General features: G+C 31.9%; 1 protein-coding gene across 1 annotated transcript; it reads right to left on the bottom strand.

Annotated features, from left to right (window-relative positions):
• Positions 1–307: 307 nt before the first annotated feature.
• On the bottom strand, positions 308–11,664 carry LOC143236283 (cytochrome P450 2U1-like). Its single transcript, XM_076474555.1, has 9 exons — positions 11,281–11,664; positions 9,443–9,570; positions 8,940–9,046; positions 7,600–7,823; positions 7,523–7,552; positions 6,415–6,533; positions 4,857–5,112; positions 3,532–3,719; positions 308–1,138 (listed from the first exon to the last, which is right to left on the bottom strand). Exons 1-9 carry the CDS (start codon positions 11,505–11,507, stop codon positions 963–965), a joined length of 1,455 nt encoding a protein of 484 aa, XP_076330670.1. The 5' UTR covers positions 11,508–11,664; the 3' UTR covers positions 308–962.
• Positions 11,665–13,229: the final 1,565 nt, after the last annotated feature.

Below are 13,229 nucleotides of genomic sequence, written 5' to 3'. Positions count from 1 at the left end.
GGCCTCGAAACAAACAAAGAGAAACAAGTTGATTAAACTGAAAGCTATGTCTTTACTTTACTTAATGAAAAATCCAAGTCTGTCCCTCATAGTAACAGTCATGAAGTGCAAATAAACTAGCCCATTGTAAGTGACGACATATTCAAATATGATTCATGGTACTTGTTTGTTTGTTGTAGAGCAAAGCCTTACTGAGTTTTATGCTGTGTCTACATCGTCAACCGCTAGACTTACCATTGTCTCATCAGGAGTCATATAGAGAACAAAGGAGTGTTTGATATCCGATATTGGTTAGAAACCAAATGTTTATTTATTGTCAAAAGAAATACAAGCCAATATAAGAATTACAGTCCCATAACCTTGCGAAAAGTATAAAACAGGCAAATATATATACAGTAAAACCTGTCTAAGGAGGAATCGCAAAAATATACATTCAAAATATACGTAAGTATACAAAATATTAATTAAATGTATTTGAAAAAAGTGTGCAATTACAACTGTTTCGTTTTTTTTTTGTTTACGAAATAATGAACTATTATATTTATATTAGAATTTATAGTACCTTTGTGGATTGTTTAATTTAAAATATATTTCCAATAGAAACTGGAACAAAAATGATTTACATAAATCAACTTGAAATAAAAATGTATCTCAGAACGGCTAGTATGGGTATTAACACTATTATTGATAAGGATAGAACAGGTTAAGAAGATGACCTAGAAAGGTCAAAACGTTGTTCTCTCGTTGTCAGTAAAAGTCTTAATACCCATACCAACCATTCTGAGATACATTTTTATTTAAAGTTGGTTTCTTGTCGTCAAGATTTACCCAAACAATTTCTTTATTCCATTTATATTTAATTTTTATAACTAAACGTATAATTTTCATTTATAATTTCATTTACACAGTTTAATACGTGTTTACAGTAATTTATTTTGAAAAGATTGTAGCTTTTTTTCTATTTAACGAGATAAAAAAATGATATGATGAAACTTGGCGTCCCAAGTTAATTCGAAAATCCCATCGAAGTTTGGTTTCTCTCCGGCAGGTAGAGCCACGAAAAAGTGTTGTAATAAGGATACGAAATACAGAAAGATTTCAACTAGAGCCATCTTCTCACCGGGACAAGAGCGTTTACCTTTAGAAAATACAGCCGATAGTTATCTTTAATTCCTGACAAAAATTACCTATACTTCAAAATTAGAATTATTAAAATATTTTAATTACTTTGATTCCTTGTTTCATAATTTTCACTCAGGGCTAAATTCGTCCAAATACACACAGCAAGTTAATCATTTTCAGTGTTATATGAGTCATATGTAATACAACCCAAGGAAAAGTTGAGTCATTACGTTAAACTTATATTTCTTACCGAATGACAGGACTCAAACCTGATACTCGTTTTAACTAATTTAGGTAATTATATATTATATCTCGAAGCGTCCCTCATTATGCTGTTGTATCCTTTAAAAACGACATTTAAAACAACTCTTCTAATCTACCTATTTGTGTTATGATTACCAGTTTTTTGTTAGATGTGGGTTAGCTGGTATCCAGTTTAGAAGTAGAAACCAACATTGTCATCTTTTTGTGCCACTTGGAACAAGAGTTTAAAAGCACCGGACTATTTTCTTTGAAGACACGACAAGAATTTACCCTTAACTAACTTGGAAACAAGTTTAAAAATAAGCAAATATCTTAGCGATGGTAGTGTGAAAAATAATTCCATATTTTAAACTTTTAAATACGTATTATAAAACGTTTAATATAAAGATAGAGTTTTCAGGACAGTAGCTGACATTCACTATCTGATATGGATCGAGAACCCCATCATAGTGATGTATACTTTCAAAGAAATTTACTTACTACTTCAGTAATGAAGTTGATTACTTCGTAAGGGCTACTTTTATAAAACAGTAACAGGTAATGAACAGAAAGCGCTAACATAAAAATGTGCAAAGAAAAACAAAACAACACGGAACACTAGTGAGGTAAATAAGACAAAAAAAAACAGAACAAATAAATGTTATCTACAGATATGTGTAAGATATTTATAGAAAGAACAAATACATGTTATCCACAGATATGTGTAAGATATTTATAGAAAGAACAAATACATGTTATCCACAGATATCTGTAAGATATTTATAGAAAGAACAAATACATGTTATCCACAGATATCTGTAAGATATTTATAGAAAGAACAAATACATGTTATCCAATATCTGTAAGATATTTATAGAAAGAACAAATACATGTTATTCACAGATATCTGTAAGATATTTATAGAAAGAACAAATACATGTTATCCACAGATATCTGTAAGATATTTATAGAAAGAACAAATACATGTTATCCACAGATATCTGTAAGATATTTATAGAAAGAACAAATACATGTTATCCACAGATATCTGTAAGATATTTATAGAAAGAACAAATACATGTTATCCAATATCTGTAAGATATTTATAGAAAGAACAAATACATGTTATTCACAGATATATGTAAGATATTTATAGAAAGAACAAATACATGTTATCCACAGATATCTGTAAGATATTTATAGAAAGAACAAATACATGTTATCCAATATCTGTAAGATATTTATAGAAAGAACAAATACATGTTATTCACAGATATCTGTAAGATATTTATAGAAAGAACAAATACATGTTATCCACAGATATGTGTAAGATATTTATAGAAAGAACAAATACATGTTATTCACAGATATCTGTAAGATATTTATAGAAAGAACAAATACATGTTATCCAATATCTGTAAGATATTTATAGAAAGAACAAATACATGTTATCCACAGATATCTGTAAGATATTTATAGAAAGAACAAATACATGTTATCCAATATCTGTAAGATATTTATAGAAAGAACAAATACATGTTATTCACAGATATCTGTAAGATATTTATAGAAAGAACAAATACATGTTATCCACAGATATGTGTAAGATATTTATAGAAAGAACAAATACATGTTATTCACAGATATCTGTAAGATATTTATAGAAAGAACAAATACATGTTATCCAATATCTGTAAGATATTTATAGAAAGAACAAATACATGTTATCCACAGATATCTGTAAGATATTTATAGAAAGAACAAATACATGTTATCCAATATCTGTAAGATATTTATAGAAAGAACAAATACATGTTATTCACAGATATCTGTAAGATATTTATAGAAAGAACAAATACATGTTATCCACAGATATGTGTAATATATTTATAGAAAGAACAAATACATGTTATCCACAGATATCTGTAAGATATTTATAGAAAGAACAAATACATGTTATCCACAGATATCTGTAAGATATTTATAGAGAGAACAAATAAATGTTATCTACAGATATGTATAAGATATTTATAGAAAGAACAGACAAATGTCGCATACACATATCTGTAAAAACATTTATTCTGACCGACTTATTAGAAGGAAAATACATTGGTGTAATAAATAAATCCACATAAAGCAATAAATAGAATATTCGGCTAATCTTACCGACACAAAATGGAATGAAATATTCCGGTTTAACGAAAGTACTTCCGTCATAACTGAGGAAATGTTCCGGAAAGAATTCGCTGGGGTTCTTCCAGTATCTGGGGTCGTTATGAACAGCCCAAATGTTATTAACAACAACTGTTCCTTTAGGGATACTGTAACCTTGAATACTTGTGTCTTCCCTCGCTCTTCAGAGTAAAATAAATATTATTTGTAGTGTTAGATGTTTTATACAGAATTTACCTATTTTCAATAATTCATGAATTCATCCACTTGTCAGATGTTTCATTTGATGTAATGTTTCTCGATTGATATGCAGACGTGTCGAATATTCTTAAACAAATGTTAGATTGCAGCAACAAACTAGCAACAATCGAGCAGTTTTAAATTGTTAGAATTAGCATAAAATAATATTTTCTTTACTAAAGAAGAAGATATTAGCAATCAAAAAGTGAAATCGTATTAAACAGACAGTCTGATGAACTTATAGGAAATTTATAAATAAAAATAACATTTAATAATTACTAAATAAATGGAATACTCAAAAGTTTGAGAATTTTGGTTTGTTTTGAATTTCGCGAAAAACCTCTCGAGGGTTATCTGCGCTAGCTGTCTCTAATTTAGCAGTGTAAGACTAGAGGGAAAGCAGCTAATCATCACCACCACCGTCAACTCTTGGGCTATTCTTTTACAAGCAAATAGGGGTGTTTACCGTCACATTATAACGTCCCCCACGGCTAAAATCTCGAGCATGTTTGGTGTAACGGAGATTAAACCCGCGACCCTCGAATTACGAGTCGAGCGCCTTAACCATTTGGCCATGCTAGGCCTAGTCGTAATCGGATAGTCAGTGGTTTCGAATCCTCGTCCCACAAAACGTGTTAGCCCTTTAAGCGGTGGGAATGTTATTACGTAATGGTGAATCGTTGGTAAAGAAAACAAGAGCCCAAGAAACGGCGGTGGGTGATGATGACTAACTGCTTTCTATACAATTACCATCAGCTACTCTTTTCTTATTTTATTGAAGTACCTCACACACTTTGTGTATTTATTTTTAATGCTGCAAATTCTTAATCTATGTAATAAAATTAAGTGATATTGAGAAAACACTGATCTACCCAGTATGGAATATACTCGAAATATATTGTATTGATTATATCGTTTGTAAAACAGTTGTTTTTTTATATATTCGACACACAGTACGACTTCTGTAGGACTCAAGTATGATGCCTTATTCATTATTATCTTTCATACAGCGACTTTTTAGTGAGATATTACACGAGGAAAGGAACCGACAAATTATTTTATAAAAACGAAAAACTTACTGTCTTAAAACACCGAGAGGAACTATTGTCTGCCATCTTTGGACCTCGTAAAGAACAGCTTGTGTGTAAGGTAGGTGCACATGGTCAGTCCGGGATGGTGGCCTTTCTCTACCAATAACAGAGTCAATCTCGTTTTGAACTCGTTTCTGAACATCCGGGTAGGTGGCCATAATTAGAAGACACCATTCTATTGATGTACGCATGGTGCCACTGCCTCCAATATACCAAACATGAGCATTTCCATACAACATGTTATCTGAAAACAATGGATGAGTATTACATACCAGTATGCTTTCTGAAAAGACGTGTGTTACCTACAAAGTGTTTGATTTCACAGCTCGTGTTTAAACAAATGTGCAAAACATACGTCATAAAGAGAGAATTAAATTCAATGACTGAAGTGTTTGATGTTTAAAGTTAAACGACAAAAAATATCAATATACAAATACATTGACTTCTGGTTCAAGTATAATGTATTATTGGTAGCTCTTTTTGTCGGTAACTATGTGAGTTACGGTGTTATTTAATTACACACTTCATTTGATTGGATATACAAACATCATAACAGTATTGGTGAGAAGCTTAATTCGGGTGGATGATTTTCGGTTGCAATATTATTTCCTAGTATCTTCAGTTATTGGGATCTGGATGGGTTATAGGGTTAAAAGCTTACAACTTGATATTTCTGGCCAAGTGGTTAGGGCGCTCGACTCGTAATCCGAGGGCTGCGGGTTTAATCTCCGTTACACCGAACATGCTCGAGTTTTTAGCCGTGGGGGACGTTATAATGTGACGGTAAACACCTCTATTCGTTGGTAAAAGAATAGCCCAAGAGTTGACGGCGGTGGTGATGATTAGCTGCTTTCCCTCTAGTCTTACACTGCTAAATTAGAGACAGCTAGCGCAGATAACCCTCGTGTTGCATTACGCAAAATTCCAAACAAATAAATAAACTTGTCATGTTACTTATAAACGGTCATGTTAGCTATTAAAGATCATGTTACCTATCAGAGGTCGTATTACCTGTAAAATATCATATTACCTATCGCTTAATATAAAATATATGTCTAATGGCTAATCTGCTGGTGCAAAAATATTGAACTTGTTTGGAAAATACAGTTGGTGCGTCATCTAATTTCTGGCCAAAAATGTTGCATCTTCCTGAGAAAGATAGGAAGTTATTCATCTTCTGGTACAATAGTATCGTACTTGATGAGAAACATTACGTGTTATGTATCTTCTAATTTATAAACATTGTACTTGATGAGAAACATTACGTGTTATACATATAATTTATAAACATTGTACTTGATGAGAAACATTACGTGTTATACATATAATTTATAAACATTGTACTTGATGAGAAACATCACGTGTTATACATATAATTTATAAACATTGTACTTGATGAGAAATATTACGTGTTACACATCATCTGATTTATAAACATTGTATTTGATGAGAAACATTACGTGTTATGTATCTTCTGATTTATAAACATTGTACTTCATGAGAAACATTACGTGTTATACATATAATTTATAAACATTGTACTTGCCTACGAAAGATGAAATGTTGTTTAATTTTTCCCGTTCCCTCATTTCCATCAAAAACGAATCAATATAATCACGGACGTTGGTTTGGTTCAAAGTCTTCTTATGGTTTTGGGTTTCTTCACTGTAAGATTTTTCAGTTTAAAACATTTTATAGAAAGAGGTTACTATACATAATGTTAAATCTTTATATTATATTTCTTAATACAAAATAAATAATAATGTTGCCACAAGGAGAAGAAGAACATGGCAAAGTTCGTACTAACATTTTCTGACTGAGTACAGAATCTGGTGCATAATTGAATAATCTTTATTCAAATCAAATATAAAATACGATGCGAACATCTTTATTAGAACGTTGGATGGCTGCCTTTTGGTGAAATCGAAAATTAGATAACAGTTTTTTTTCCCGTCAAAATGGTTTTCCGTCAATTAACTTACTCGAAATCTTGCATAAGCTGTTTAAATCTAAGTTTTTTTACGAGATGGGAAACATTGGATTTAACAATACCAATTTATCTTATCAACATAACTGGTAATTTATATTTAGCATACGGGATGCTGTAACCTATAGATACCAAATGTTCTGCCATTGATGAACACTGCTGCAAATGACGTTCTTGCTCAACTTCACAGTTACAGCAGTATATCAAGGAACAGAGGAATCTTTATCTTTAGGGATAAATAGTTCTGTTCTATAACAAAACTGAATAGAATCAAAGTAAAAGGAACTTTTTGAAACAAACAAACAAACTCTAAATTAAAATAAAACTAAAGTAAACATAGGGTAGACGTAAACATACCGTATATATTAGGTGAGAAAATTTAGTTGAAAATAGTGGTTATAGATGAACCTAATCAAAAACCGTGTTTCAGTCTAATTCCTTGAAAATAAACCGTCAGTGAAAAAAAAAACACACTTGCTCATAAAACATACGCAGACAGCACTGCGTATATACATAAATTCATTACAGTTAAGAAAAGGTCTCATCCGTGGTAAATTTGTAGTATATCATGCAATAAATGGCAAAGTGCTTTAGCATGTAATTCTAGCACATGTAATACAGGGTATATTTCCATCAATAATAACTGGTTAAATTGAATGGTGCTTACCGGATGAATAACAATAGTTTTTTGTCGTCTCTTGAAATTTTTTGAATTGTCTAGAATTTAAAATCGGCAGAAAAGGCTTCATCCAGGGAAAGAACGTTTTCAGGTTAAGCCATTGGATGTACTGTGTAAATTCACCGAGTCTTTTATCTAAGTATTTTCTTTTTGGGTCATCGTAGTCAAATCTCCGACCAAAAACAAATGCAGAAATTATGTTAGACATGCTTGGGACTAGGACATCTCGAATGTCACAAACAGTACCGTTCAGAGAGGCCAGATGAGCCAAGATAACGTTGATTTCATCCTGCACTCCAAGTAGTAATAAAAATAAATGTTAATAAACAAAACTTACTCCCGACCAACATTTAACGTAAGAAACGCTGCTACACATCATACTTTGAAATCTTAGTGTATTTTGTTAGAGCAAAGCCGCATCAGGCTATCTGCGATGCCCACCGAGGGGAATCTAACCGCTGATTTTGGGGTTGTAAATCCGGAGACTTACCGCTGTACTAGCGTGGGTCAGTTAAAATTTCAAATTTACTGTTTGTAAACTAACGACCTATAGTACAACGTATGTTGATATTTTCATTCCATTTCTTTTGTGTAACAAAACGTAATACTAAGATATAGGACAGACTGAGAAGAGACGAATATTGTGGTGTTCCTTAGTGGCACAGAAGTATGTTTGCGGGTTTCGATACCCCTGGTAGGCAGAACACATATATAAGTTATCCTGACAGCAGTCCTAAAACTGAGGTAATAATACAATTTATGTTTGTTACTGAGTACAAATTTCTATAATGAACTACCTGTGACGTGTTGGTCGTTGAGTGATAGCCCGACATGGCCAGGAGATTAGACCGCTCGACTCGTAATCTGAGGGTCGCAGGCTTGAATCTCCGTTACACCAAAACACGCTCCTCATCCTTTCAGTAATGAGGGTGTTATAATGTGACGGTCCATTCCACTATTCGTTGGTAAAAATGTAGCCCAAGAGATGGCGATGGGTGATGATAACTAGTTGTATTCCCTCTAGTCTTACACTGCTAAATTAGGGACGGCTACCGCAGATAACCCTCGTGTAGCTTTGCGCGAAATTAAAAACAAACAAACGAACCCTTGAGTAACAGGATAGCTGACTTTGTGTGCTTATACACATTCAGATTTGCAATGTTTTTTTCTTTTCATACTGTGCTTAATAGTTGTAATTATCTGATTACCAACCATCAAATGGCCCACGCTAGTACAGCGGTAAGTCTACGGATTTTCAACGCTAAAATAAGCGGTTCGATTCACCTCGATGAGCTAAGCGGATAGCCCGATATGGCTCTGGTACAAGAAAAACACACATTATTAGACAGTTTTTTTTTTTAAATAACTTTTAAAATGTGCAACATGTTATAAGAAATTTACTGACCTTGATGTGTTCTTCCATTTTGGTTTTTCCAAAGCCAAGGTTACGCAAAATACGAACTGAAAATCGTCGCTGTTCCCTCCACCAATTTCCATTTACTGAAGCAAAACCTGAAGAACATTTAAACTATCGCATAAGATACAAACTAAGTTAACTTGTATTATTAAATATTATATTAGCTCTTTAATACCATTGCAAGAAGTTATTCGCAATTCAAACTGGATGTGTCTTCGATAAATAACAATATTTGACATTAATCGTAATGACCGACATAACTGTAGTGCAATGAAGAACTGTTTTTTTTTAATACAACATCAAAATACTTGTATAATTATATTTTGAACAACTTTAAAAACTATTACAGTAACAACAACAACACGCAACTGTGGTAGAAAATGATTATAAGTTATATTACTTGTTTAATAGTACAATATACTTTGTGTCATTTATTCTCTTATGGTTTTTCAAGGTACCAAAAACGTATACAATTTTGCGGTATCCCTTACTTATATTTTCTGACGGTCCTTGAAACTGAATGTTTGGTGGACGATCCAGGAAAACGTCATTGTTCATAGCTTCCTTAACAGCGAGAAAATCACACAAGACGACGACATTTTTACTTCCCCCGCGAAAGCTGAAAATAACGATAATAAACATATTAACACAATGAATTCAGCTATGATTAAACAATATGAAAATAACGATAATAAACATATTAACACAATCAATTCAGTTATTTTAAAACGACATGAAAATAACGATAATAAACATATTAACACAATCAATTTAGTTATTTTAAAACGACATGAAAATAACGATAATAAACATATTAACACAATCAATTCAGTTATGTTAAAACGACATGAAAATAACGATAATAAACATATGAACACAATCAATTCAACTATGTTAACACCACATAAAAATAACGACAATAAACATATTAACACAATCAATTCAGTTATGTTAAAACCACATGAAAATAACGATAATAAATATATTAACACAATGAATTCAGCTATGATTAAACAATATGAAAATAACGATAATAAACATATTAACACAATGAATTCAGCTATGATTAATCATTATAAAAATAACAATAATAAACATATTAACACAATCAATTCAGCTATGTTAAAACCACATGAAAATAACGATAATAAACATATTAACACAATGAATTCAGTTATGATTAAACAATATGAAAATAACGATAATAAACATATTAACACAATCAATTCAGCTATGATTAAACAATATGAAAATAACAATAATAAACATATTAACACAATTAATTGAGCAATGTTAAAACCACATGAAAATGACGATAATAAACATATTAACAGAATGACTTCAGCAATGTTAAAGCCACATGAAAATGACGATAATAAACATATTAACACAATAACTTCAGCTATGTTAAAGACATGCATTTACAAACAAAAAGAAGTATGATTTCTCTCACTTTATCTGTGTTGATTTATCATGAACGAAAATTTGAGTAATTATCTAGTACAAAAAATGTTATTCTTTGTACGAATGTCAAAAACTGGTTGACCAAAAATAGGCGTCAGAATCGCATATGAAGAAAACTTAGCTTGGACAAAACGTTATATTGCATGAAATTAATAAAAAAGGCCTAACTCACAGTGGTTTTTAATTCACTAAATATTTTGTATTCAAGTTTTCTAACCACACGTTTCTTGTCTTGTCTTGTTTGGTAGGGGTGTATCTATTAATCACTTAAGAAGGTCTTGTTTTGTTTGCTGGGAGCGTGTTTATTAATCACAGAAGAAGGTTTTATTTTGTTTAGTTGGAGTGCATTTATTAATCACATAAGAAGGTCTTGTTTTGCTTGGTAGCAATGTATTTAATAAACACTTAAGAAGATCTCGTCTTGTTTGGTAGGAGTGTATTTATTAATCACTTAAGAAAGTCTGGTTTTGTTTAGTGGAACTGTATTAGTTAATCACTTAAGAAGGTCTTATTTTGTTTGGTAGGAGTGTATTTATCAATCACTTAAGAAAGTCTTGTTTTGTTTGGAAGAAATGTATTTATTAATAAGTTCAGAGGGTTTTGTTTTGTTTGGTAGGAGTGTATTTATTAATCAGTTAAGAGGGTCTTGTTTTGTTTGGTAGGAGAAGACCTTTTTAAGTGATTAATAAATACACTCCTACTAAAGAAAACAAGACCTTCTTAAGTAATTAATAAATACACTCCTACCAAACAAAACAAGACCTCCTTAAGTGATTAATAAATACACTTCTACCAAAGAATACCTTTATAATCAAAGTATTAACACCATTACCAATTTTCGAGATTCGCAGTGTATAAAACATACCTGAACACGTTTCCATATTTCTTACTGAGATCTATAAAATCCAGGAAAGGTTTTTTGCTAAGGAAAGGAAGATATCCGACGATTGGAAGGCCGAAAGGACCTGGTGGAAATTTCTGGTGTTGTCGTCTTAAGAACCAACGAAGGAATAATAAAATACAAGTAGCTGAAAGAACTGTTTTAGCAAAAGTAGGGTTCAGCCACGTTTCTGTTAATGTTATTTTTTTCATTTTGAGTTCAGTGAATTTGTGTAAACAGAATAGCTCCCAAAGAGATTCTTCGCCGTTTATTTTTATATACTTCGGTAAAGTGTAACATTTGTAGGTCAAACTTAAAGTTAACTTTCCATTATCTTACTTCACGTTGACATAATATTTACATGTCGTGGTAGAAGAGATTGTGGAGAAGTTAAATACTGAGAATATGTGTGTTGAAAAACAAACGATCGTTTGAAAGGTTACTTTCTGTATAAACAGTGGTGTCAGAGTGCAGACGTATCGAGAACTAAATGCAAAGGTCGACGTTTGTTTGTAACATGTATCCCTGAGCTATCCAACCCTAGTTTACAAATAATAGTATAAATCCAAGGAAAACAGTTAACACCAAATCCCGCCAATTGTTCGGCTATTATAATCGAATGACATAATTTTCCGTCATATCAGAAAGTCGTCACGTCTCAAATGAAGATTATATTCGTCGATGAGATTAGAACCCAGAATTACCCTAAACATCAAGTCTTTCTGTGTTCGTAGGAACATCATGTACTGCTTTTAAAAAACCAACGCAAATGTGCTATAGTTTCCAAAACTGAGTCCAAATATGTTGTCATTACGTATATTAAGCCTGAAATACATTTAATAAGACAAATAGAGATGTTTGACTTGATACGGAGCAATGATTTAACCACAGCGAGATTAAAGTTTATGATTATAAAACCCATACAGATGAATATTCAGAACTATAAACATGAACCATATCCCATCTCAATGATGTGTAGTTTAAGCAGCATGTCAAGACTAGAATTGTACTGGTCTTGTATCACTTTCTAAGTTCGAGTTATCCAGTGTAGTATTGTTGTTGTTTTTCTACTTCCTTAAAAGTCCATTTGAAATTTATAATACTGTATTGTTTTACTAACTGTGCTATTCCCAAGTATAATTTACTGTATATTTAATTCTTGAATCTAGTATCGTACTGATCTATTTCATCAATGATCAGTAGAGAAGTCTGTTACAATTTATTAATAACACCTCTATAGCGATAGTTATTCACTTACTTTTCGCCTAATTAACTTTATTTTCAAATTCTATTTTTTGTACTTCTAGTGGTATTCGTTTTTACTATGTGTCTATTTGACCACTTTATTTCTATATTATTATTGTATACTGTCTTTCCAGTTATACAGTCAGGATATCTGTTCGTCTAACTTCTGTTTCCAGTTGAGCTACAACTAGCCAGTTCATTGTATGCAGTTGTTGTTTTAATTCGCTATTTCTTAAACAATCATATCCCTCAAAAACTCTAGATTACAATCACTAAATTTTGACACAAGTTTAAAATCCCCAACAGAAAGAAGGCCTCATATAGTACTGTAGTTATATTATATGAAAGGTTTGGTTAAAGGTCTGTTAATCTTACACTATCCCAGTATGTATATTGAAAAGTTAGAAATTTGCGTAGAAGACCATACTAATTAATTGTTGTGTATCATTTAGCTATATAAGCTGTCCAACGTTTAAAGAGATGAACAAGTAGCTAAATCTTTCAACCATCTCATCTTACAATTTTTAGCGGAGTTTCACTTGTTTCATTGACCCGGCATGGCCATGTGGGTCAAGGCGTTCGATTCGTAATCTGAGGGTCGAGGGTTCGAATCCCCGTCGCACCAAACATGCTTGCCCTTTCAGCCGTGTAGCTTTGAGCGAAATTCAAAAACAAACAAAGTATACAGA

The sequence above is a fragment of the Tachypleus tridentatus genome, chromosome 13 (assembly GCF_004210375.1).
Source record: "Tachypleus tridentatus isolate NWPU-2018 chromosome 13, ASM421037v1, whole genome shotgun sequence".
Taxonomy (NCBI): domain Eukaryota; kingdom Metazoa; phylum Arthropoda; class Merostomata; order Xiphosura; family Limulidae; genus Tachypleus; species Tachypleus tridentatus.
This window is presented reverse-complemented; position numbering and strand designations above follow the sequence as displayed.

What these genes read in the sequence shown, in the direction of transcription:
- LOC143236283 (XM_076474555.1), bottom strand. Translation starts at nt 11,507, where the DNA reads ATGAAAAAAATAACATTAACAGAAACGTGGCTGAACCCTACTTTTGCT. An exon ending in AAATATGGAAACGTGTTCAG is followed by an intron (nt 9,571 to 11,280) that starts GTATGTTTTATA and finishes CGTTATTTTCAG; the next exon opens with CTTTCGCGGGGGAAGTAAAA. An exon ending in TTTCATTCCATTTTGTGTCG is followed by an intron (nt 1,139 to 3,531) that starts GTAAGATTAGCC and finishes TATTTTCTAAAG; the next exon opens with GTAAACGCTCTTGTCCCGGT.